General features: G+C 36.2%; 1 protein-coding gene across 11 annotated transcripts in view; it reads right to left on the bottom strand.

Moving 5' to 3' along the window:
• The window catches only part of LOC110372116 (uncharacterized protein), a 347,254-nt gene that overhangs the window by 214,712 nt on the left and 105,685 nt on the right, over positions 1 to 26,857 (bottom strand). For all 11 annotated transcript variants that reach the window (XM_064038470.1, XM_064038468.1, XM_064038472.1 and 8 more), the window contains exons 3-4: positions 22,739 to 23,150; positions 15,045 to 15,204 (exon numbers count right to left, since the gene is read on the bottom strand). In XM_064038470.1, coding sequence (XP_063894540.1) covers positions 15,045 to 15,204; positions 22,739 to 22,890 — 312 coding nt within the window. In that variant the 5' untranslated portion in view covers positions 22,891 to 23,150. The remainder of the gene's footprint in view (positions 1 to 15,044; positions 15,205 to 22,738; positions 23,151 to 26,857) is intronic.

The following is a 26,857-nucleotide window of genomic DNA, read 5'->3' as shown; positions in this document are numbered from 1 at the left end:
TGGATTTCTAACTAATAGAATATTTGTCAAATGAAAATGTATTTGGAAATAAATATTAGTAGGTACCTATTTAAAAAGTAATATTACAGTAAACTCCTTAAGTATTGTTATTACCAACGAAAAGTGTAAGGGTGACGACATTGTATTATGTAGGTATTATAGGTACTATCAAAACAACACATTATAAAAATTAGGTACCTACGTTTTAACTACAAATTTCAAAAGAAGGTACGGAACTCTAAGCTCACGCACATGGCCGTTTTTTTTACGAGTTTCATGGCCGCAAAAATCCCATAGCGATAAATTTGTCAGAAGGAGACCAAAACTTTCATGATAATTCAATCAAACGCTCTGGCTGGCTCAAATTTGATGAAGGGAAACCTTTTTTACAGTGGTATTTTTTTTAATTTTGAACAAAACGAAAAGGTTTTGCTGTCAATTGATTTTAGGGTGATTTTTTTGTGTAGGTTCAAGATTAAGGAAAGCTAATGATATCAATGTTTAATTAAAGCGCCTTTTTGCATTTGCTTAATATTTTTTTGTTTGTACCTACCGCTTTCAAATTAACAGGAAAAACATACTTTTTCCTAGGTTCTAGTAAGTGCAGTCGAAGGCTCGAAGGCAGAATTAATTTAAAATAAACACAAACCAAAAGGTTAGGAAACAAAAAAAATTACAAAACCTACGTGACTTTTGCAGCTAAAATCTAATTAAACTTTTAATGATTTCGGGACACCATCGCTGAAGCTTTAGCCGACATAATAAAGAGAAATGCTGATTAGCTTCCATTGTGTCCCCGCCCCTCAAAGTAAACACTAAGGAGATATACATTAAAAAACTCCCATAGAAATTCAATGGTTAATTTGCACATGAAAAGTCAACAGACCTTTTTTCTGAAAAATAAATGTTTTTGTCCAAAGATCCCGTTGCAAAGGAGAGGTCAATGATCTTTGTACACAACATCTATTTTGGTATTTGCGAAGAAAATTTACAATTGATAGATAGATATACTTTATTAGGTTTATCAATTTTCACATTTTTATCTTAGAACTAATTAAAGTAGGTGATATAACAGGCGGTCTTATCGCTAAGAGCGATCTCTTCCAGACAACCTGAGGATGGATTGAGTCAAATCAAATCAAATCAAAATCAATTCAAACAAAAAATTCAAACTTCTTCCCCAAAAAGTCCGCAATAAATAAAAACTAAACAACTTCCTATAAATTCCTCCGCAATAAAAATAGTTGGAACAACATAATTTAGTCAGTGCAATAAATTATAACTTGGACCTAACTATAAAGTCCCACGCAACGTATTACTTTAATGATTTACCGACGTAGGCAGAATATAAGTTAAATAATAATTAGTATTCAAGAGCCAACGATGGAATATTTAAGGTACGTCATGTTTGAAATTCGTGCAACCCTGTAATCGTGACATACGGACAAGCAGTACGGGAAACTATTTTAATATCAACCTGGAGTAAGTTGAAGTTGGTTTATATTGTTCCATTTAAAATTATAAGTGGGAAAGTGACTCTGTCTATTTGTCTGTCTTTCTGGCTTTCACACAAAAAATTAACCGATTAAAATAAAAATACGAACTACACAGTCTAAAACCTGAAAAAAGAACAAGGAATGGCTACTTTTTATACGGTTGTGGCCACCGAAGGCGAGTGAAACCACGGGTAACTTCTAGTAGTTCCATATTCAAATAAATGTCAATGATGCGTAGTATCGCTTTTCATGCGTGCAAATTGCCGACGATCTAAGCATATGTAGGCTGCGAAATACGAACTAACATTTTGAAAAAATATTATTATTTTCATATTTATTCCTTCAACTATAGAGTCATCGTATCGCGAACATCACATAGTAATTCCGTAATATTTAGGCAGCAATTACTCACCGTGACGGGAACATGACATAGCGACGTGTATTACATCCAGCGTTTGTATTAATTTATGATAATTTCATATTTGCTGTCCGTAGTAGTGGGGTTTCATGAATACAGGGATATGGGTACCTGGACTATATAATTATGTAGGTACTCTAGAATGATAGTGAAGCGTATGTTTTGTTATGCAAACCTTAAGAGGACGAATTGGAATTTTTGGCGCCAAGGATGTCAATTTTTCTCAGTAAATACAAAACGGATCAAAATACAACTTGGTTACCTGAAAGTTCATGATATAAGCCTTATTTTGTTAGTTGTAGAAACATGATTAGGTAACTTTTATAACAGAGAAAAATATATCAAACATACCTCTTTTTAAAAAGAGATTCACATATTATGGGCAAACGGGACCGATTTAAGCCTCTTAACTTTTTTAGTAGTTGAGTATATACATACTCTTTAAAATGGTAGTAGGAATTTTTATTAAATTATCATTTCTAAATATTAAAATTACAAAACCATTTTGTCGCTTACGACTTTTAGTTATAAGCTAGCGCGCGTATTGTTATCCTCGCCCCGCTCAGACGCTCCGACCCCTTTTGGCGCCTTAGATGCGCGTGCCGGTTATGGAATTATTGTTGACCACTTCCTCGCCTTAAAACTTGCAACTCTTGAAACATTATTTTATTTTCAGCAAAGAGCATTTTCTTTTTGTTATTGATATGCCATACATTACTCAGCATTTCTTTAAAGTTGTGCTTATGTCTTCCAAAGTCATATTATCGATGTACTTAATATAAATCAAGCTTCAATTCAAGCTTTACGATGTTTAAAACAGTAAAATCAGTAAAATACAGTAACATGTAGGGCATTTTACCCTATATATTTGGTGTATGTATTTGTTGTCACCCTATATTTTACCCCAAAGTTACCACGTCAAGACCATCTCAATTCATTAAAAAACACTGGATATAAAAAATAACCATGTTTTACACAATAAAAGTTATTATTATGCGCCAATAGGCCTTCAATTTATTAAACAAACAAAACGGACATTTCCGCACATAAAACACTACACCCGTGTGTCCAAGTCATGATCATTCCCCGATTACATAACACGACACCAACACGACATGCGACAACGCGACACGACTCCCGCACGACACCGTCACGACAAACATTAAAAACTCCATGTTATTTCACTTACAACATGGTTTTGAACAGATGTTCAAGTGAATTTTTTGTAAAGTTTTTATGTGGAGGTTAATGAAATTACTGGACGCTATTTTGGTAGTAAGTGATAAAAAGATGTATTTAAGCTCCGTGTAGGAAGTGTACTTTCTAGTTCTCATTGACATACTGTGTAAGAACTCTAACGGGGGAAGAGAAGAAAATTGGTATACCAAACGTAAATAAATATCATGCCTCGTTCACTATGGAATTAATGTAGAATATCGGATAAAATCTTGAATATTTACTATATTACGGATAAAAAAAAAATAGATTAAGGCTATCTATTTTTTGCAAATGGATTATCGATCACTGCAAAATCTATTTTAATTCAGACGAGACTGGCTATTGAGGTAAGTGCGTCTAAAATAACAAACTCTTCAGCTTCATAGAGGTAATATTAGTGGAGATTTACAAGCAAACTAAATACTATTTAGATGTCTATTTAGCAAATAAGACAAACACATGAATCACACACAGATCTACTAAAACCAAGCTCCGATCACTCCATAATCCGTCGACGCGTAATTGTTCCCGATTGAACGAGTGAATGACTGAATGAGACGCCTCGGTCTGAACCGATGACCTACTAGTTCATTCCTTGTTGCCTTTAATCAGTGTTGTGAGAGCTAGTTCATTTGTGTGAGTGTGTTTTCTTTGAAGAGATCGTAACGAGGTTTTGATTGGTCTCAGAAGGTGATATAGAGAGGTGGAAAACTTGAAAAAGAAACTGAGGTAATTATAGTACCTACGCTAGTAGTTACTTGTAAAAGGTACTCGTTATGATTTTGAGTTTATCAACTTTACTATTGTAGATAAAAATAAAAGAAGAAGAAATAAACACTTTTGAACACATTTTAAGGTAAACTTTTCTGAAATATACGATTTTTTTTTTGTTTCGTCATTCCTTTCACTTGATTTCTTAAAAGGACGATTACCTACCGTCTATATTATTACTGAAAATAATCATACGAACCTACTGAAACTTTCTACCTGTACGTTACACTGAAGGCCAAAATAAACAGCTCAAAAAAAATTAACATAATAAAACAATCTAATCGTGGAATGTATAATAACGCGCACTGTAACGGGCGGATAGTGTAACATTAATTACAAAAATACCACTTACGAGTAAATTAGCTTTATCTTTGACAAGTCCCGGTTATTTATTGTGCTCGACAGTGTACAAACGGATACACGGACAAAATGTGCTTTTGTTCATTTTTTTGTGAAACGTTTACGTGGATTATATTTATAGGTTTATTGTAAAGCTGAAAATGTATAGTAAGATATGGCATTCCTTTTGATTTCAGTCTATCATCTTCTACGCCAATAAAACTATACAGTTTGGAGTTCACATATAAGCATTTGTGCTGCAGTTAAAGCACAACCCGTTTTCATAACAATTAAATGACTTTTCTTCCATACATTTAACTAGTTTTAAAAATACTATTGTTAGAAAGTCTCCTATGTATTTTTGGTCTCTATTCTACAGATTGTAGGCAAATATAAACTTGTCTTACACTCAAAAATCCCCCCACCACATACCTAATACCTCAAGATCATTCTCAACATACTGTCCTCGACCCAGCAACCCAAATTCCTTAATCACGTCGCCGACAGCCTCCTAATAGCCAAAACTCGTGGAAAACAAAATGACTAGCGGAGGTGCCATAATGGAAAATCTTCTAAGAAAGTATCGCGACAAAACCCGGGTGTGCGGAGGATGAGAAACGTTACGTTATACGCCTTCGTTGGACCAGACCATTTTTTGTAATACACAAAACCGTTGACAGATATCCTAAAGAACTCAAACGCCTCGCTAGTGCACTCGCAACTGATCATTTTGGTCATGCCCACCGTACGTATTTGACATAGAAGAAGGCGCCTGACCTACCTGCATTATGATATCTCCGCTCATCTTTCGTTACTCCGTGGCCAAACCCTAAAACACCGCACTATCAATTTGTAGGCCGTAATCGAAAAAGCATTAAGGTGTTAGTAATTAAGAGCATGCGCGGTGAGCGTATAAATTTGCATGGCCGTGTGGTCAGAAATTCTGCACTGTAGTGTAAGGTATGAGCGATAGAGGGTAAGATGGCTGGTGTAAGAAATAGCTAAAAGAAAATTAAGGTTTTCTAGACATGATACGATGGCATCAAAAATTAACATAGTTCCTCTGTATATTCATAGTTGTAAGAAATTGCTATGACGAAATAGTGACCATACTTAATAAATTTTAAACGGGTTTTTATAGACTGACATGGCACTAAAGGTACAATACGAGTCGATCTTAAAAAGTTTGTTGAGAGTGAGTTTTTACCACAAATGACTCAATTTTAGAGTAAGGTTTTACTAAAACTCATTACCCATAAGACTAGGCAGATGATTCATCTTACGAGACGCAATATAAATGCTTGCAGACATACTTGCATGTAAAGGATTGCGCTTAAATAAAATAATAATCCATTGTAATTACCGAAGCATGCTCAGCGTATAAATTTACATGGCCTGCGGTCAGCGGAGCAGTCTGCACTCATAATACCGGTCTAAGGCATGAGCGACAGCGAGTAATGAATATGGCCGTTTCAATTACAGGATCCTATTGATATATTTCGTCTGCACTACTTGTACGTAAAAGGGGGCGTTTTGGGGGTGCTGTCCTTTTGTTTTGACGAAAAAAAGTGCTAAAAACTAGTCTAATTTCAATAAACGTTTTTGACTTTGACATTGTAAGTTACTTATCTACAAGTGTTGTATAGAGCGGCTTGCAGTCAAATGATGGATGTCTTGTGAATCAATCTCAATTTCATTCATTTACTTGCATTTGTCATGCAGGTTTATATGTTTGTATGAAAATGTCAATATTCTGGGTGGTGAATGCAAACTGACACGAAGTTAAAACAAGCTTACCTTACCCAGCCAGTAATAAAAACTGGGCTGACGTATTTCATGGTTGAAATTTTAGAAGACTCGACCTAAAACTATATTGATTTTCACTACTACGAATATTGAAATAATTAATTACGCTTCAACTTATCATTTGGGCCACACACTCACTATTTACTAACTACCATACTTCGAATATTTTACACGTACTAAAAGCACAGGAGAGTGTCAGGATTTAACACTTACATACTTTCAGAGGAGTTATACTGAATACACTACATTTCTGTGGTGGTTTATTACCTTCATTTTAACGTAATGGAATAAATAGCTTTATCAGGTCAAACTGAAAGACATACTTAAAAAAAAACGAATTAAGAACCTCCTCCGTTTTGGGAAGTTGGTTAAAAATAAATGTGACTTAAAGTAGAATATTTTTTTTAATTTAGACAACCCTTAATATAAACAAAAGACTAAATGTAAAATATTAATGTTGACGCCGTACATACAGACAATATGTGACAATTCATCACATACATAGATATTGGCACGGACGTAATACCACAGGTAATACTCCAAACTTGTTATTGTAGACCTCAAAAAAAACTATTGAATCTACCTTTTTTTTCTAATGAAATCTTCAATTTATTTCTTAATGACCTTTCACGTACAAATAAGGTTTTTTTTCTATTTTCAACTTACTTCTGAAATGCATCAGTAGTTCCATTTCAATGCAAGATAGGCGATATAAAAATAAAGCGATGCAGTTACAGCATCAGCTAGCGAGCCAACGATTCCAGTTGGACATACGAAACGATAAAATTAATGTCCTGAAACTATTTTTACTATTACTCTGTGACTATTTTCAGTAGTTATTGCAAATCAATAGTTTTTACAGGCTTTTATGTTTTTCTGATAAGTAAAGATTTTATGTGTAGAACCTTTTTGAACAAGATTTCATCAGAGGCTAATTTCTGTTTTGTGTCTGGTTGATAGCAATAGCCTTACTATATATTTCCTAGTTATGTATGAAGTAATTTATGCATACCTGTATCCCTTGCCCTTGGGGGAAAAGCAGTGTACATATGGAGATGGATCATTGACCATAGGCCTCATGCTCAATCAACCAAAACAACGAAGAAGGCTAAAATTTTTGTTGCAAACCTTGTATGTCGCTAATTATAAAACAATAGAAAATCAATTTTCTCTAGTGTACATCTACGCTTCGACATATAACCGGTTAATTTCCTAAGTAAACAAAATTCGAACAAACATAAACCAAAACCGGCGTCTTCGATACGTATAATGGATTAAGTCCCCCACATTTGAAAGGTGCTAAAACTTTCAAGAGACACGAAATTATCTTTGGTACAGTGTGTAACAATAATATCGGGTCCAGACGCCGTTCGGCGACGTGCCGGCTGCAACACTGTGCGGCACTATTGCTGGGGTCACCATGGTTTTGTGGTTTCTGGGATATTCCTACAGTGTTTGTTGTTGGTATATTTTGAGACTGAAGTCGATGTTCTAGATGACTTCATAAACATAAAGTCTTTGTAAATGCTTGAAAAGGGCAGTAGATTTTCACCTAATATGTCTTCAACTGAAACGTGTCTTAAGGAACACTGTAACATTTGATACATTACGAATGTAAAGTTTTATATCAAACATTTGTCGTAGCCTTCAATTTGATAACTATAACTTTCAAAAACGGTCAAGAATATTGTCATCTAAAGGTTTATCAAACCAAAATACATAATGCACAAATACTACAATTTCCACAGAACCAACAGCACAGAATTAACGAGAATAACTTAACCTCAAGGATAAGGTATATTAAAAGTGGGACAATTATTTGGGGACAACCCCACATACTATCCACATGGTCACCCCAGCTCCGTGAAATTCTATTGGTACGATATCTGTTCCATTTGCAGTATCTTCAGTATATTGGCAGAGATTTGATAGCTGCGAGGTGGGTTTTGAGTGAACACCGTAGTACCGAGCTGGCCGTGCTATGCATGCCTATGGAGATTATACTACTGCATGCATATGCTAGCCTGGTACTTTGGTATTGTGAGATAGGGAAGGCGTCTTTGACGAAGTTATTTTATGAACAAAAAGACATGATTTTATTATGGACAAGATTTATTAAGTAAATTGTGTTATTAATGTAAAAAATGTTGTTACGGTATCTTCAGTATATTGGCAGAGATTTGATAGCTGCGAGGTGGGTTTTGAGTGAACACCGTAGTACCGAGCTGGCCGTGCTATGCACGCCTATGGAGATTATACTACTGCATGCTTATGCTAGCCTGGTACCTTGGTATTGTGAGATAGGGAATGCATCCTTGAAGTTGTTATTGTGCGATAAAGAAAGGCATATAATGGACAAGATTTATGTATTAAAATTCTTAGAGTTAAGTGGGTTAATTTATGAATATCAAAAAAGTAAATTTTTTGTTTCAATATCTTCAGTATATTGGCAGAGATTTGATAGCTGCGAGGTGGGTTTTGAGTGAACACCGTAGTACCGAGCTGGCCGTGCTATGCATGCCTATGGAGATTATACTTCTGCTGGCTTATGCTACCCTGGTACTTTGGAAGTGTGAGATAGGGAATGCGTCTTTGAAATACATAGTTATTTAATGAACTAGAAAAAAATATGATATAGAAATAAAAAAAAAATAAAATTAAATAAATTAAATATTGTAAATGTATAAAAATAGTGATCTGAATTAAAAATACTAGAAAGACGAGTGTTATTTATAAACAGGATCTTTATGATACCTACTTTTAAACGATTATTTTGCCAAGAGTAGGTTAGGATTAGCGATTAGTATTGACAAAAAAAAACTATAAAAGAAACTGGTAAGATATTTATTAATTTCCAAGAAAAAAAAGCAACAAAATATGATGAAAGACTCAAAATATTCCCCAATTTTCTTTTCTACCAAAAAAACCATATTACACATTCCTCATACATTCACCAATATATCAAATAAGACAAGTAATACGTACGGTCATCGTGTTTTACGTAAAATATCTGTTTTAGTCGGCAACAGTTAGCCGATTGATTTATCGCGACCTGAGAGACTCGTGATGAATCACTCTGTAGAGATTTGCACAGAGCAATTTGGTACAGAGGCTGAGGAACTCCGTAAATCATTACGATTTTTGGTGAATGCGTAATATGGTATTAGCTTTTCTGTCTTATGTATTATGTAATATTTTATGGCAATGTTTAAATTAAATCTTTTCTTATAGTCATATGTTAGTAATAAGTTGTCTGTTTCCACCAATAAAAATTTAAAATCATAGTTTTGGTTAAATTTAAATACTCTCACAAAACATGTTCTATCGATGTTCATGAGCACGTGGCTGTTTCGTTATAAATATGTACGTAAATTAAATAAACTTAAATACTAACTAAATGCGGCTTCAACTTTTAATATAAAAATGTTGTTTTAATTTTCCTTTAAATACAAAGTTATTGTTAATAAAAATAGCTGTACCCTCTGTCTCAAAACACTACTCAATGCATTTCGCCACACGTGCATAGGCTTGCATACGATTTGTAAAACTTCGATGCCACTCGCGTAATACTCACGTGAGATCACTATTGTTTACATAAGTTCATCAAATTAAACACGTACACTGATAACATTGAGTATTTAAGTGCAGATACAGATAAAACACATTACATCCATAGTATAGTAAATAAAACATTATTTAAAAACAACTTACTTACTTAAAAAACTTACTTAAAAATAAAAACAACTGCTTAAGACATTTTCTCCTCCTTCTACCATATAAAAAAACTTATAAACAAGTTCATGCAACTTTGAAAAAAATGATGCATGCGAGGGACCTACGTATACAGCACCTACTTCAGAAATGAACTCACCCCCAAAATCCGAAAATCGGAACCCAAAACAAAACCCCATCACCCCGAAAATGTGCAGCGAAACATTGCTTGCACTAAGTGGGCACACTTCGGTACAAACTATGCGACGCCTAGATATACGGCAGTTTCTTGCACCCCCGGGATTTCACAGACAAGTATGCACCGTGTACCCAGCATCCTACACCGATATCAGATTTAAAGTGAAGGATAGGTTTTGCTTGGTGAAAACTTATCTTCGGAGTTTAGAGTGCGCGGTGCAAGTTTCATTCGAAATGCTAAAGTTTTGAAAGGTGTTTTGGGCGATGTTGCTGTACAGGTTTTGGGGTATACTTTAGGGTTTTGATGTTTTATTATTTGTTACTTAGGTATTATGGCAGAAATTTAATGTGTACTTTAGCTACGTAAGTAGGTATGCCAAACACGTATTTTTTTCTGATTATTTCGAATGCTTGACCTTTATACTTTTAACGGAACAAATTACAATTTCTATCGTCTTCCAAACTGAAGTCCTTCAATACTTTACAAATCGAAAATCATTTCCCATTACGTCACAACGTCCAGGCGCCATTTTTTCAATGTTGCTACACTTCTAAATCGATCACCGTCGACTTGAATCGTTCTCGCCGCTCAGTGTTGACAGTCGTTAAAACTTTCACAAATTGGCTGAAACGTCGTTTACTGAAATTCCCTTTGCTTAATTAAAACTTTCAAGTTGAAGTCCATAAGTTTACAAGTCGCACAACAAATTTGAATTGTTTTATTGTCATTTTGTTGCAAATAATTATTGTTTGTTTTGTTCCTAGCTAGGAAGTTGATGCAAATTGGTTCTTTGAGACATCTGTTACGAAAAATCTGGGAGCTCCGTTCGGAATGAGTTTTTGTTATGTAAAGGGATTTTACCTCTGAGAAACTTTGTGTGCAAATGCTGAATCATAGCCAGTTTATCATGTAGTCTGATGATATTACGAAGCTTGCATGATTTTTTATAGAATATTCGTACAAAAATCCAAACTAACCAAAAAAAATTTTCCACTAAATATCCCATATTACCGAGGTGTGAAGTGTAAAACAAAAGCATTACATAACCCGTTCAGCCATACGTTACTACCAACAGTATCCGGGTAAAAAACTAATTTGCCCGGGAGTTATGACAAAAATCCTGGGTATCGGAGCTTTTTATCCGGGCTTAGTGATTTCATAAATGGCGCAGTGTAGCTACCGAATAAGGGTGCGTTCAGATAGATATGATTTTTACTGTGTAAGAGCTAAGAGCCGAAAAGTGAAACAAGAAATACTGCAATGGAATACATTTTTTGTTCAGAGATACCTATAAGCAATTTGATCAATGTATCACGTTTATCTATTTTTACCGACTTCCCGAAAATGTGGAGGTTCTCAATTCAGATATTTGTATTTTTTATGTGTGTGTTTCAAAGGTACTGGGATATTTACTTCTGAAGTTAGTCTTATATTTTTTGAAAGAATGAGAACGAATGCCATGACGATGATTTTTGCAGTCCCGGGATTCATAATTATCAAGAAACCAATCATTTACAAAATATAGGCGTTGGTCAACTACACAGCTATTACTGAACCACGAGCCACAGAACTACGAGTAGTAAAATGACGTTCATCCGATTTGTGGCTGATAGATATCAACTGCATACAACCGCAGTGGCATCAGCCGTCAACACAGCTTTCAGTAGGTTTCTGTTCAGAGTTCATTTTATATGTCATTGGGAAACCACAGGTGAAAACCACTTCAGATGTATGGGAAGTTTTGGTAATGAATATTCACGAATAATATGCATACTATACGAATAATGTTTCTTTTCCTTTCTAAATGTTATAAATGCCAATATCTACTTAACAATTGTAATTGTACCATTGCAGGTTTAATCAGCTAGCAAGCCCTAGTATAAGAGTTTTCTCAAATCAGCCAGACAATGCCAATATCAGTTAAGTATGTGTTTCTTTTTATTTTTCGAAACAACCGAGCCCGTCTATCTGGGAATTAAAATATAGTTTTTTGACCGAAATCTGTATTTTAATGTGTATTGATTCATAACGTAGTTTTTTAAAGAACAAAAAGGCTACCATAGTAGTTACCATAGTAAATAGTCAAAAAAAGTTTTTTTTATTTCACAAAAAACATCTTCCTACCTTCTGAACAAACCCTAAGGGAGTCACACACTGACACACGCCGGTGTAAATCCCCCTTGTTTCACGTTGATATCGGCTCGCATAGGCGACTGATTTTATGGCATTTCATACCATGGCCAGTGACGTATGAAGGACTGTTTACAAGTCAGTGGGCCGTAGAGACTGCCAGTACTAGGGGAGTATAGAGTGAAGGAGGTCTGATATGCAGGTTCAGACATTTTGCCACGTAAATGGAATGCAGATAAGATTAGGCAGATACTGTGTACTTGATATTATCAAAGTTTTTGTGTAGAAGGGAACTTAATAACGTGTAATTTTAGGAATATTATTGAGTCAGAAGCCAGTAAGTCTGGCAACCAGTCTTACCGACTGGAATTGATACCATGGCCAATGACGTATGAAGGACTGTTAAGCCAGTGGGCCGTAGAGACTGCGGTACCAGGGGAGTATAGAGTGAAGGAGGTCTGATATGCAGGTTCAGACATTTTGCCACGTAAATGGAATGCAGATAAGGTTAGGTTGATACCGAGTATTTGATATAGTCTTGGTTTTCGTGTAGAAGGGAACTTAATATCGTGTAATTTTAGGAACATTATTGAGTCAGTAGCCAGTAAGTCTGACAACCAGTCTTACCGAATGGTATTGATACCATGGCCAGTACGTATGAAGGACTGTTTACAAGTCAGTGGGCCGTAGAGACTGCGGTACTAGGGGAGTATGCGAGTGAAGGAGGTTCGATATGCAGGTTCGGACATTTTGCCACGTAAATGGAATGCAGATAAGGTTAGGTTGATTCTGTGTATTTGATATGATAGTTTTTATGTCGAAGGGAACTTAATAACGTGTAATTTCAGGAACATTATTGAGTCAGAAGCCAGTAAGTCTGACAACCAGTCTTAACGAATGGTATTGATACCATGGTCAATGACGTATGAAGGACTGTTAAGTCAGTGGGCTGTAGAGACTGCCAGTACCAGGGGAGTATGGAGTGAAGGAGGTCGGATATGCAGTTTTGGCACGTAAATGGAATGTGATAAAGGGAATGCAGATAAGTTTAGGTAATAACGTATACTTGGTGTCTTTGTTTTTGTGTAAGTAAACTTAGAATACCCTGTTCACAAATGTAAAGCTTCCATGCAAGTTCGGAATAGTATTGCTCAGAAATAAGAACTTTTCCTTCATCAAAATTGCTCTTAATTAAATAAGTAAACAATAAAAAAGATGTATGGATTTTGTATCTACATTCATTACAATATTTTTTTATTTAATTTCAATAACAACAACCAAATTACAAGAAAATAGAAAGCCATTCCATTTACAAACTACACAAACAAAACTTAAAAAAAAAACGCAGTCTCACAAAATCCAGTGGTCCAATGAAAAATGTATCAGCCATCTATCATAAACTCCTTGGTCGGAATAGTCAGCAGAAGAGAAAAACTCACGGGGTCGTGAGTAACGTCGTACCAAATTAAATCTGTAGGCTATAAAGAACAGATGACGGGGTGGCTAACTTCTTTGGGCTACTGAACTTACTTATAGATAGGTAGGTATTGTTAGACTGTGGCAGTTCGTGTTTCGAAATTTGAATTTGAGTTTTAGAAGTCGGTATGCATTTGTTTGTAGACTAATTATGTTTTAAAAGAAGTCTTGACTCATTTTTTTTTGCTAGGATCTTTATGCTTGTAAATCAAATAATGTAGACGGGCAGTTTAAATAATTAATTTGACTTCATTTGCACGTATTTAAAATTATCATTTTGTCATTTCTGTGGTCGGCTTCTATACTTAATCAATTCATGTAACAATCATACGATCCGAAGATTAATCATGTAAATAGATACCTATGTATAGTTTACACGGCGCTGACATTGCCAATACATCTCCAATGTAATCTTTAATTGACAAATGTCGGTCCATAACCTATCTATACATCACTGGAATAGAACATAACATAGCCATGGAGAACAATATGACGAGCGGAGATGCCATAACAGAAAATCTCCTGAAAAGCGTCCCCAAATACGTGTGTTCGGAGGACAAGGAACGTTTTTTTTTAACCATTAATCTTCGACAGATATGTCAAGGAGACCAAACGCCTTAACACGTTACTTGTATCGGAGCATTTTGATCATGCCTTCCATACGTAATTTGACCTAGAAGAATACGCCTGCCTCATGGCATCTCCGCTCATTTTCCTTCCTCTGTGAACATAACCCATAGAGTGACGTATAGATACGTCACTAGAACAACATGGCCGTCCTAATTGTGACGTATGATGACACGAGTCCGCGTCACCGCCGTTACGTCATCGATAGCTCATTGTTAACTCGATATTAATTAGCGAGAGGTAATTAGAATATATTGGGTGTATGGCCAATTTGTAGCGACTAACCAGTCATTTGATATGATACTTGGGTATGGATTTGGTAGTGCGATTATGCAATTTGTGGTAGGTAGTAAACTTGTTGTAAAGTTTTTAAAATGTTTTTTTTTTCTTTTTAGGGTTTTGTCGCAAAGGGGAAAACGGTATCTTATTACTAAGACTGTGCTGCCCGTCGGTCACCAGTCTTATAATAAACGGTAATAGCTGAACAGTAACAAATTGCACAGATTTTTACAAACGATGATGTATCTACCTATTTATGTTTTCATTAATAATAGAAAATAAGTAGTAAAACAGACTATAATTACGGTTCGAAACCTTCGTGCTGGAAACCATCTATCACTAATCAGATTCTTTTTAATTACCTAAATCATAAATTTTGGTCAAAAATTAAGCATTGCATAATGCTGCTAGCCTCTTGGGTACACTCCCGGTGGGCAGCGATGAGGAGTTTTTTTGATGCCATTTTATAATTGTTTTTAGTTACATATATAAATAAGCTTATTTTTAGGTCATGTAAATATATGTACATAATATGAAGTTCAAATACATACACGCAGCTTAAATCTAAACTTACCTTATCTCTCAGCATATCCCGGACCCTGGTCGCCTGATGCCTGCTGCGATGTAGTTCCAGCTGCAGCTCCAAGCACCGCTCCTGCCAGTTGATGGAGCCAACCTCGGCAGCCGCCAGCTCGTACTCCAGAGGATCGAGACGAGAGGAGTGAGCTATGGGCCTGGGGAATGGAGAGGAGATTAGTTTGGGTAAATATTTGGATGGTGAATTACCACCTGGGTTATTGGAGGGTTCTATGTACTTATAGAGATATAGAAATCACATTTGCCTGATTATGTTTGTGTTCGACTTTTAAAAGTGGGCAAGAAGGGAAAAATATTTTTTACTGATTTTGAGAGATTTGTTTGTGAGCTTTATAAAAGTGTAAATAAGACTTTACAGCAATCTTTTAAAAATTTTGGAAATAAATAATAATAATAATAATCTACACAATTAAAGCTTTAGGCAGGATATGATGGCAATAAATAAACTTTCACTGATACTGAGTTTTTATAGTGAAATTCTGTAAAATTTAAGCCATTCGGTGTGTCCATCTTTAGAAGATAATACATAATTGAGGGTAAGTATGTATGTAGATAACAATTACATAAGCACACAGCTAAATTATTTTTTAGGCTGCACCGCACAAAACTATCGACACCTCAGAACTTGACTAAGTCACATCACTAATCTTAACCCAAAACAGACTTGATACACCATACGCATTAAAGCGCTCATTAATTTAAATGCACTACATTGGTACATACCCCTCACTACAACACTGAAACAAGGTTGTAACTCGCTTCATAGCATTAATACGAACAAATGAGCTATTATTAATATTGAATGATTAATTCGCAAGGGTTGAAACGAGCCGGATTATCTGATGAGATCAACTGAATTGATCGAATTCAGTTAATGGAATGTAAACCGACTTCGGATCCTGTTTTGTTTGTTGTTGCTGAATAGGTATTGAGTTGACAGTCTTGTGAATAGCTTTTTGAACATAAACCAATGTAACATGTGAAATATATAGCTGATGGATCCAGTTTTACGGCAGTATAATTAGAATAACTTCGGACTCAAAAACAGCCAATAGAAGAAGAAGATCAATATTTGATCGAACCGGGAATCGAACCCGGGGCTTCATTTTCGGTGGTCCGGCATGGTTACCATTGCACCATGGAGGTCGTCAAAATTCACTGTTGGGAAGCTATATTGTCTCGTTACATAGGCTATATTTAGTCTGCGGAAAATTATTAGTAGGTATATATTTAAAAGCTACATGAACAGACCTACCCAAGCCAACAATTCCGTAATACCGGTATAAATATCAAATTAAAATACCGATACTTATCTCAGAACAAGACAATTTACAAACTGTATGCAATGTTTACAAATTATATATTCCTATTTAATCCACGAACGCCTACAATTATCTTGGGCAGCTTAGATATACATACAACTAGCCGTTGGTTTCACCCGCGTATCATGGAACTACTGCCCGTACAGGGATAAAATATAACCTATGCTACTCAAGAAGACTGGAGCTTTTTTACAGTGAAAGAATTTTTCAAATCGGTTCAGTAGTTTCGGAGCCTTTATTTATTTATTTATTTATTTATTTATTTAAACTTTATGCAACAAAAACATTACATAGGCGGACTTAATGCCATAGGCATTCTTTCCAGTCAACCTTAGGGTGATGCAGAGAAAAACATGGTAGGTGCATTAGAAAATAAACCGAAAACTTAAAGATGAATAAAACACTAAATACTGATTAGATACAACAATATTAATACAAATAACAATAAATACATACATACATATATACATACATATATACATATAATATACCAATAAATTATTATGATGATGATTCTGCCAACGATTTCTTAAGCAAGTACTTCCGCACAGCACTCCTGAAAGATTGCCTGCTGGGTGACTTCCTGGTTTCTGAGGGCAGCGCATTCCACAGAAGAATAGCTTGAATGTGAAAAGAAGAGTGGATAGTGTCAGAAGTATGAGAAGGACAGTGAAGAAGAAGATTGTGAGAAGAGCGAAGATTTTTGGAATGACCGGAGCAACGGTATTGAAAATGAGGAATTAGATACGAGGGGGGAGTAGGAGAGTTAAGTAAAGAGTAAAGGGTCGTCAAGGCACGCATTGATCTTCTCTGACGAATGGACATCCATTTCAATTGCGTCCTATACTCAGAAACATGATCGTACTTCCGCAGGTTGAAGACGAATCTTATGCAGTTGTTGATAAGCCGATCAAGTTTGTTGAGCAAGTCCGCATTGAGGTCGAAGTAACACACGTCACCATAGTCGATAATAGGAAATATTAGGGACTGCACAAGCATTGCTTTGGTTTTCGGCGGCAAAAAGTTTCTTAACCGATTTAGATGACGTAAGGTTCCAATTACACGCTTACTCACACTAGCGACCTGAGCTTGCCAACTAAGCGTACTGTCCATATAAAGACCCAGGTTCTTCACATTGAGGCTAAGCGGAACAACAACATCGTTTAGGATAATCGGACGACAGTTCGTAATATCCACCTTACTTACCATACGAGGACTACCCACGACTATGGCTTGACACTTAGAAGGATTTACTGACACCCCGAATTGATTAGACCATCGATTAATAACCGACAAATCTACATTCAGTTTGTCAATGGCTATATGCAGATCCTCAGGCCGAGCCTGAGTGTAAAGCTGAAGATCGTCGGCATACAAATGATACGCACACTGAAGGTTAGGAGTAATGAAGTTAATAAAGATAGAAAATAATAATGGAGAAAGAATACCGCCTTGTGGGACACCAGCCACTAGATCACGCCAATTAGACAATGTCTCATCAACTCGAACAGCTTGCTGGCGCCCACGAAGATAAGATGAGAACCATTCCAGAGCCTTGGGTGAAATCATAAGATGGGAAAGGATAGATTCTAGGATATCATGACTGACGGCATTAAAGGCATTAGAGAAATCAATAAGGACCAAAGCTGTAACTTTGGTGTCCTGGATCCCTTCCCTAATGTCACCAGTCACTTTGAGAAGTGCCGAAGCAGTGCTGTGACCTGGCCTGAACCCAGATTGCAACGGGCTAATAAGGTTGTGTAAGTGGATGAAGCTCGACAGTTGCTTATGGACGCAGGCCTCCAGCACTTTAGAAAGGAAAGGAAGGATTGAAATTGGTCTAAAATGGGTGGGGAGGGATGGATTTGCAATTTTGGGAAGGGGACGGACGTAAGCATAACGCCACAAGGAAGGGAATTGACCCGAGTATAAGGAGTAGTTAATTATATCAGTGATGGATGGGAGTATATACTCAAGGATCGGGATGACCATACTACGACTGATATCATCATAGCCCACGGCCTTGGACTTTATCGAAAGGATGATCTTTTTGATATCACCCGCAGACACCGGAGAAAAATCAAAGATATCAGTGCAAGGATGTGGAAGGCTGGCAATAAAGTTTACCGTCTGACAAGTGGTTTGACGATCCAAACTAAAAGTGGTAGAGAAATGGCAATTGATCTCATCTAAACCAATCGTATTAGGCAACTCTGACTGCCGTGACTTACCGATACCTAGTGAGCCAAGGAACTTCCAGATATCGGCTGCGGAGCTAGACGTAATATTATCGAGAATGTGGCGGCGTTTAGCATTACGTATCATCTGGTTACAACGATTTCTTGCTGATTTGAACAGAACCCAATTCTCCTCTGACCGATCCCTTTTAAACCTGCGAAAGGCCCGATTTCTCCGTCTCATCGCCATACGTACTCCTCTCGACATCCATGGAGCTGGCGGACGCTTAACTCTCACCGACTTAACTGGTGCATGAATGTCATAGAGATTTTGCAATAACCGGTTCAGCGTCGCTACCTTATCATCGACAGAGGAGGCGTTGGCTACTTCAGCTTCCCACTCAAGTCTCGAAGCGTCCTCGCGTAACCTATCCATGTTCATTTTTGCAAAACAACGCATGTGCAGAACCTTAGGAGTAGGTTTTGGAGGCTTTAGGAGATAGGATAAATGAATCAAGTCATGGTGGGAAAAACAAGGAGCAGGATATTGGGCATGTGAAGAGACAAGGGAAGGGTCAGAGGTAATCATCAAGTCTAGCCAAGTATCATCACCTGCAATATTGCAGTGAGTAGGTTGGAGTGGTAGAACATGAAGACTGGCAGACTCAATGATGTGAAGGAGTTTACGGGAACGATGGGAAGAGGACAAAAGGTTGGTGTTGAAATCACCCATGATGACGTGATGTTCATACTCAGACCCTATGGATTCCAGAGCCGTCTCAAGGTCAGAAAAGTAGTCAGCAGTAGGAGGACAATAGACCACTCCAATAAGGACCTTGACCCCTTTAACACAAACTTCAAGGAAAATGTACTCGGCAGACGAACAGAAATCAGGGGGTGAGGTGGCACGTATTATGAAAGGCAAGTTACTTTTAAGATAAATGGCAACACCACCACCACCCTTTCCGATCCTATCATTTCTGACGAGCACAAAACCAGGAAGCGAGTAGCTGGTGGAAGGGAGATGCGGTTTGAGCCAACTCTCAGAAACCAGGACAACATGAACGTTAGCATCAGAGAATGCTTCGTATAAATCATTATAATGACTAGGCACACTCTGAGCATTTATATGACATATATTGAGCAAATGTCGGTTGTGCTGATTAAAGGTCATTCGCAGGTAGTCACCAAGAGTGTCTGTACAGGAGCAAAAGCTTGAGTTTGATAAGTTAGAAGAACTATTGGCAGAATGAAAAGAATCATCATTGGAAGTCATAAGATAAAAAATAAATAAAAATAGATATATACTAATAGAATATAAACACAAAATAAAATCAAATAAACTAAACTATACAGTAAGGTGACGCAGTACAAAAGTACATCTCTGCACCACCCACCAGCTGTAACAATGCAAGAAAAATCTAATAAAGCTATAATTAACTAATGAAAGTACAAGAAAAGGTATGTCTAAGACATTTGGTGAACATTAACAAAATGAAAAATATGCAGGAACAACTCAACGTGCAACGGAACGTACGAACATAACCGAAACGTCAATGTCAATAATGTCAGTGACAGTGATGTGACAGTCAGTAGTAGTGACATATAATATTCTTATTATTTTAAATTGAAGGTGATACTAAAAACAACAGATAAAGAGGAGAAAAACTAGCAAAAGGCACAACTTTGAAGAGATTGTTGATAGCGAAAAGTATACATATATACATAAAATGCTTAAAATTGCTTATAAATGTTGCGAACCATAAGAAAGCGCTATTGTAAGGTACGTAAACATTGCTTCAAGCACATTAAGATTGTACCTTATCAATCAGCCAATAATAAACTAAACAAATACTAAACACTAAGTACGTTATTCTAGGACTTGCCACGAGCAGCAGATGGCGGTTGCGCAGAACCCTTGGGGTATTTCACCAGCAATGGGTCGAGTTCAGCCTGGGAGGATATTTTGTGACGACTGCCATCAGGAGCTTTGATGTTAATGACTCCTTCTTGGGTCCACGAAAACCGCATACCGAAATGCAGTCGCGCCTTGCTGAAAACAAGCTGCCTGGTCCGAGTCAGGAACTCCTTAATGGCAATTGAAGATCCCTTCAGTGATGTTTTGGCTCTCCATACTGAAGCTTTCTGACTCACATCAGCAAACCTCACCAATATGGGTCGAGGACGATCCTTATTTGATGTTCCGAGCCGATGACAAATGGTGATGTTATCTCCTGAGATATCTTTGAGAGACAATTTATTATGGAGAGTCTCAAGAATATGGGCTTTGCAGTCCTTCGTGTCATCTTCGGGGATCCCAGTAAAAATAAGTGCCTTCCGTCGACTCCGCATCTCCAACCCGTCAACCAACTTGGAGCATTCCTGTATCTGGTTCTTTAAAAGGCCCAACATAGTAAACACCAACTCACGGAAACCACGAAATTCCTCAGCAAGTTTAGCAATGGTGTTGGACTTCGGGAGACTAGCAGTCTGGATTTGAGCTTCCATCTCCGACATCTTACTTAGGATGAGCTCCTCCAAGTTCTTCTGGGTTGCGTGAACATCAGCCAGTTGTATTTGTGACATATTAGTGCTTGTAGGAAGTGTGTCAAAACTTGTGCAAGTGATCAGCTGGTAGGTGGTATAGTGCAAGTGCTAATATTTACATAACACTTCACCCTCTCTATATAAGTTTTAGCAACTAGTATATTCCTCCAAAAGCAAAGAAATAAATTGCCAACTAATTAAATTAATATTTAATTAATATTTAATTAAGAGCACAGTAAAAACACGTCTTTTATTTTTCGCGCCTACCCACGAAAAAAAAAAAGCCTTTCGAGTACAAACAAACAGAAATGTTTCCTCTTTGATAAATTACTATGGATAATTCCTATACATTATCTGATTGCAATATGCTAATCATTTTAAGTCAAACTCAGTACATTGAGACACTAATTAATGTACCAATAATCGATAGGGTTATTTCAATAGAGGTAAACTCTAGTACTAGTGTTGTTATCGGTCAAATCAGGTAGTTTGGCAATTTTATCGATATATCGATAATGGTGACTAAGTACAGTGTGAAGCAAGCCTTAAGTTAAATCAGATTAGTTAGTTACATGATTATTTACTGCCGTTAAATTACAATATAATGTTACTACCGTTTGGTTTAAGATATGATTAGATAAAGCGATTATTTATCTTCCTAACCGCAAAGCACTTAATTAAATTGTAAACCATGAATACATTTAAAACTATGATTTCAATATTAATCTGGTCTACACTAGCGAGCAAACAATCGGGTCAGTTGAAAATATACAAATTTAAAACACATGGTTTTTACTTATTTACTTCGTTTTTACAGAATACTACCATGAATATGATTAATAAAAACCGTTATCACTTAATTTGCATTTATACATGTTTAAATTAAACTTTACGGTAACAGTTTTAACAGTTGTTTACTCCACTAATTTAACATTCATGATTTCTAAGATTATAACGTTTAAGAAGCTGACCCGAATTGATTGCACTCGAGTGTAGTAGGTATAAATAAAAGTTAACAAATTATAATGAGTGCCAGAAATTGATATTAACCGTAACGAAATATAAAAATGATAAATCTCTTTTCACGGATGCTTAGATACAGCACAGATGGACGAAATTAAAAATATTACAAAGTCTATACCAACAATCATTAAATATACCAAACAGCTGAAATACATAAAAAAAGTTCAGACTAAAAACAACCTTAAAGTAATAAATTGAAAGTTCAAAATTGCGTAACACTAGTTGTACTATTATTTGCACAAAGCCTTTGTCAAACTAGAGCGTCAGAAATAGTGTCCAAGTGATATGGTTGATGACTCAAACAAAATGACTCATTGTAGTCTACTGATGTAAGGGTTGCCCCGAATACCACTTACCCTATCAATGGTAGGAGTTAAATCATTATGTGAATTATTAACTTCTTAAATATTCACCCAAATAATGGTATGTATTCAGTATACTTTTCAGTGAATCTAAATTCTTGAAGGTAGTCTCCACCGAGGACTACCCGTTTTGAAAACTACAATTTCCATTATTGTTTGGCTCAGTTGCTTTGTGCTATCAGAACATGACATTTAGGGAATTACCTGTTTTCTAGGCAGGGGTATAAGTCGAAAACTTACCTAGGTGGCGGGGGCGGCGGATCTCGCGACCTCCTCGGCAGCAGTCGGGGACTGTTGGGGGTACTAGCCGAGTGGCCAGCCCCGCTGATGTCCGTGAACCGAGCCAGGGGATCGAAGATCTGCGACAACCGCCGCGACCTCTCCTCCGACATCGTAACACACAAACACAACACAACACTTAAAATTATATAACTATATCACATAACGACCCCGCACTGTCACAGTTAAATCACAAATGACTATTTCGAACGGTCCGAATGATTCAAACTACGGAAGTGGGTACCGCCGGCCGCTGACAGATGGCGCTGTCGGTGACGCAGGATTTGGCGCGCAAACGCCGCCGCCATGATGTCCGTCTGATCTTTTTCACAGTTTAATTTGCCTTTGCGCCGCCGCCGCCGTATTTAGAGCGCTGGAAAATAAATAATAAGTATCAGTTGACGTGTCAACGTTAGATGGTTACGTGGGAATTAGGGAAGCCAATTCAATTAGCGATTGGTTCGGCGCGACATTTTGGACCGGTGTCAAAATATAACGTCGACAGGTCGTCGTTAACTAAACGAGTTGTAGTTTAGTCTTTTCATCACTCAATTTGTTGTGCTTCCAATTACGGGGCTAATTAAAAGTCGTGGTAGCAACAGTTTATTTTTAACTTTGTGTTGCAAGGTAGAAAATAGACATTACAGGCGTGAAGTCCAAAATAAACAATAACAAAGTTTCTATTGTAAAAATGAGTATCAAAGACACTGTTACAAATATACCATTTACACAACCACAAGCACAGACAAAAAAAGAGAGAAAATAAAAACAGTTTCATATCAGTTGACCGGTTTTAACGATTCCTATAAAACTATTTCAGACTCCGTTAAAAGCTTCAATAAAAACGTACAAATGATCGCAACATTTTGTTTATTTTCCCTTTTTATGTAGTCTCGTAAATTATAATATTTAGCTAACGTTACGTAATTAAGAAAACATAAGATTTCTTTGAATAGAACGAGGAAAAGGGAAACCTTTGATATGTTGATTCGGTAAATCGCTTTTATGAGTACAGGGAAGATGGCGACTTAGAAGTTTCATATTAATATTTTGTACTTTCATTTGTTATGCATGAAATTATTTACACTTTGAGGCACAAAAAGTATCTTCCTATTTTAAAAATCCATTAACTTTGTTAACACTGTTATGTGTAATGTCCAACCAACCACAATATACTGCATAAAACCATAGTAAATGAACATAAAACCACAATATTAAGACTTTCAAACATAGAAGTGCATTTCTTTCACATTTACACCAGGTACACAAACAACACCACAAAATTAAACTAAAAAATCAAACCTGCTCACTTTGAATTAAGTTTCGAACAAAACTATGAATACTAAACAAAATTGATTTATTAAAAATTCACCAATCATATTCGCTGAAGCTTGTAAACAAGATGTGAACTGCACTCAAATTATACCTCCGTGGTACCAGACACTATAGCAGACTAACTGCCAATGAATAAAACAGATGACAGACGCGACAACTCTTTGATATTCAAAATTAGTTTGTCTCACCTTTGAGGCGGACAGAGATTCTCAATACGTTGATTAATATTCAGTCGAGCTTAAGTTTGCTCATGCACTAACGTCAACAAGCTAATAATTATTTCATTTACAAACATGTACCTGTATTTTTAAAGAAACTTAAAAAAAACGCAAAATTACTCTAACAAAATAAAACATCTTTGTTCGATCTTAGAATCACCTGCTCAAAAGTTGCTGTTATTACCACTAGACTAATGTGGCAAGCGGGATTTGTGGCAACAATTAATTAACAGCTTGTCTATTAATTCGCCTCAGTTTACTAATTTGTGATTCTCCATACCAATTAATAATTCAATTGGATTACAACAATAACGTAATTAAGTCGTCTCCTTTTTAAGATAATTAAATTAATGTAAAAAAAGCCGACGAACAGTGTGTATCATAAACAGCAGACTTCCATCGTTCTATACTTTAACCAAAACAGGCATACTAAGAGAAATTGCTACTTTATTTAAAAAATCATAGAACCCAGCCATTTCTCTGTAAAACGCAACAGTAACTGCATTTCCTCTTCATAAAACTCACTGATATAAAATGTGTAATGTATGCCACTCAAACACAGCTCAAAATTTGCACTTCATTCATTCACTAAAAATCATATTTTATGATAAAATGTGAACGCTTTGGGAAACTGTGAACTACCAGCCACTGCTACCAACGTTTTTCAATGAAAGAGAACATACAGTGTGTTTAAAAGCAAATATTTATTTAAAATGCGAAGAATCAATACTGCTCATTAAGTATTGTGAATGAGGTAATCTTTTTACTGTTCCTATGTACTCTTCTTTGTTTTATTTATATTCATATTATTTAGTTGCATTCCACAATGTATAAAGAGGTGTTACAGTTTGGCGTAGAGCTAGGTACAATTGTGGACCCTGTAGGGCACAGCAAAATAAAATAAAACTTACAACTAAAATACCAATTATTAAGTCTATAGAAAAAAATATATAAAAATTCAACAATGGACCATATCATTATTAAACATAAGCATTCTTCCAGGCATTTGTTTTTTAGTCCAGGTGATAGCGAAAAAGGTGTGTAGATAGGCGCTGGACGCTTACAAACCTTCCTTTTGGAAATCAATGGAGACCTATGTCATGAAGTGGACAACGTGTTACAAATGATGAATCGAAACAAATTAGAAGAAGTCTATTTAGATTAGAAATTGAATCATTAATTTAATATTACATTAAGAATACAAAGTTAATACACACAAACAGCGTTCTTAATTTGAACATGATAAATCATCGTTAAATCTGGCAACACCATGTAGGTACAAGTAATTAGCATACTAGCACAGATTTGTATAGAATTTGTATAAAAGACTTTTATGTAACGTAACCTACAATGAATTACACTGGGGGTCCTTTTGAAGTTTTTGTACCCTTCTATTATGAATGAGCACTATAGTACTTGGGACTCTTGAATGGAATTTTGGATATTTTAATCTAGATACGGGGATAAAAGGGCTTATTTGTCCTTGGCACATAAAAATGTGTATCAAAATGGCACATAAAAAGGGATCGAAAGTAACTTATTTTTCACGGTTCTGTGCAACAATTTTACTGTAACAGAACCATACAAACGTTTAAAGCTTCATTCAATAACTGCAACACAAGATATATCTAAAGTAAAATCTTAACCCTCAATAGAAACGAAAACTATCTCCAAAAAGGGAACACAACAATTTTCCCGCATTCTCACATCTGCACTAGCCCGCACGATTCTTTCACGGAAAAGATTTATATCCCACCTGGTTTCCCGCAAGAAAACGCGCTAATGTTTATGCCACCAAGTGAACTGAAAAATTGGCAAGGCAACAAAAATTACAAGAGCGTTGACCAGAAAATTGAACCAACCCAAAGAGTCTAGAGTTGTCCTTTGATTAATGTTATCAACTTGGTTATCTAGGGACAGCCCTTAAATTGGGGTCAACCCTTTTTTGGGCCATTCGCGGGAATTTTTATCTATAGAGCTATTTTGGGTTAACGATTGTTTTAATATGAAAATGTTTTGGACTTCTTTTTTGGGTGAGTTTGTTAATTAATAGCTTAAGGACGGGTTTGTGTTTGTTTTGTTTTGGTGCAATTTATATCCATTACTTGCTTAAAATTATCTGGCATTTAGTTTGACTTAGAATACAGTTGCATTGCAATTTTATCACCATACTTTTTGGGTTTTGCTTACCTAAGAGTATTGGTTTGCCCGGGTAACTGGGTTGAGGAGATCAGATAGGCAGTCACTCCTTGTAAAATACTAGTACTCACTCAGCTGCAAGCGCTTAGGCTAGAATCCGATCCCAACATACATAATTGGGAAAAGACTATGCAAATGATGATGATGATGTCACCATGCTTTTTGGCCAAACATTTTTAGCTAGTAAAGAATATGTCATTTACTTATTTTCTCTCAGCATTATATCGGAAACTAATCTAGATTTTCATTCAAAATGTTAGGATGAAACCGCATCGTCCTACTAGAGGCAGGCTAAACTATAAGAGGCAATATCTAAGCTCCGAGCAAT

Source organism: Helicoverpa armigera, chromosome 16, assembly GCF_030705265.1.
Source record: "Helicoverpa armigera isolate CAAS_96S chromosome 16, ASM3070526v1, whole genome shotgun sequence".
Lineage (NCBI taxonomy): Eukaryota > Metazoa > Arthropoda > Insecta > Lepidoptera > Noctuidae > Helicoverpa > Helicoverpa armigera.
The sequence above is the reverse complement of the archived record's forward strand: the minus strand, read 5'-3'. Positions and strand labels throughout refer to the sequence as shown.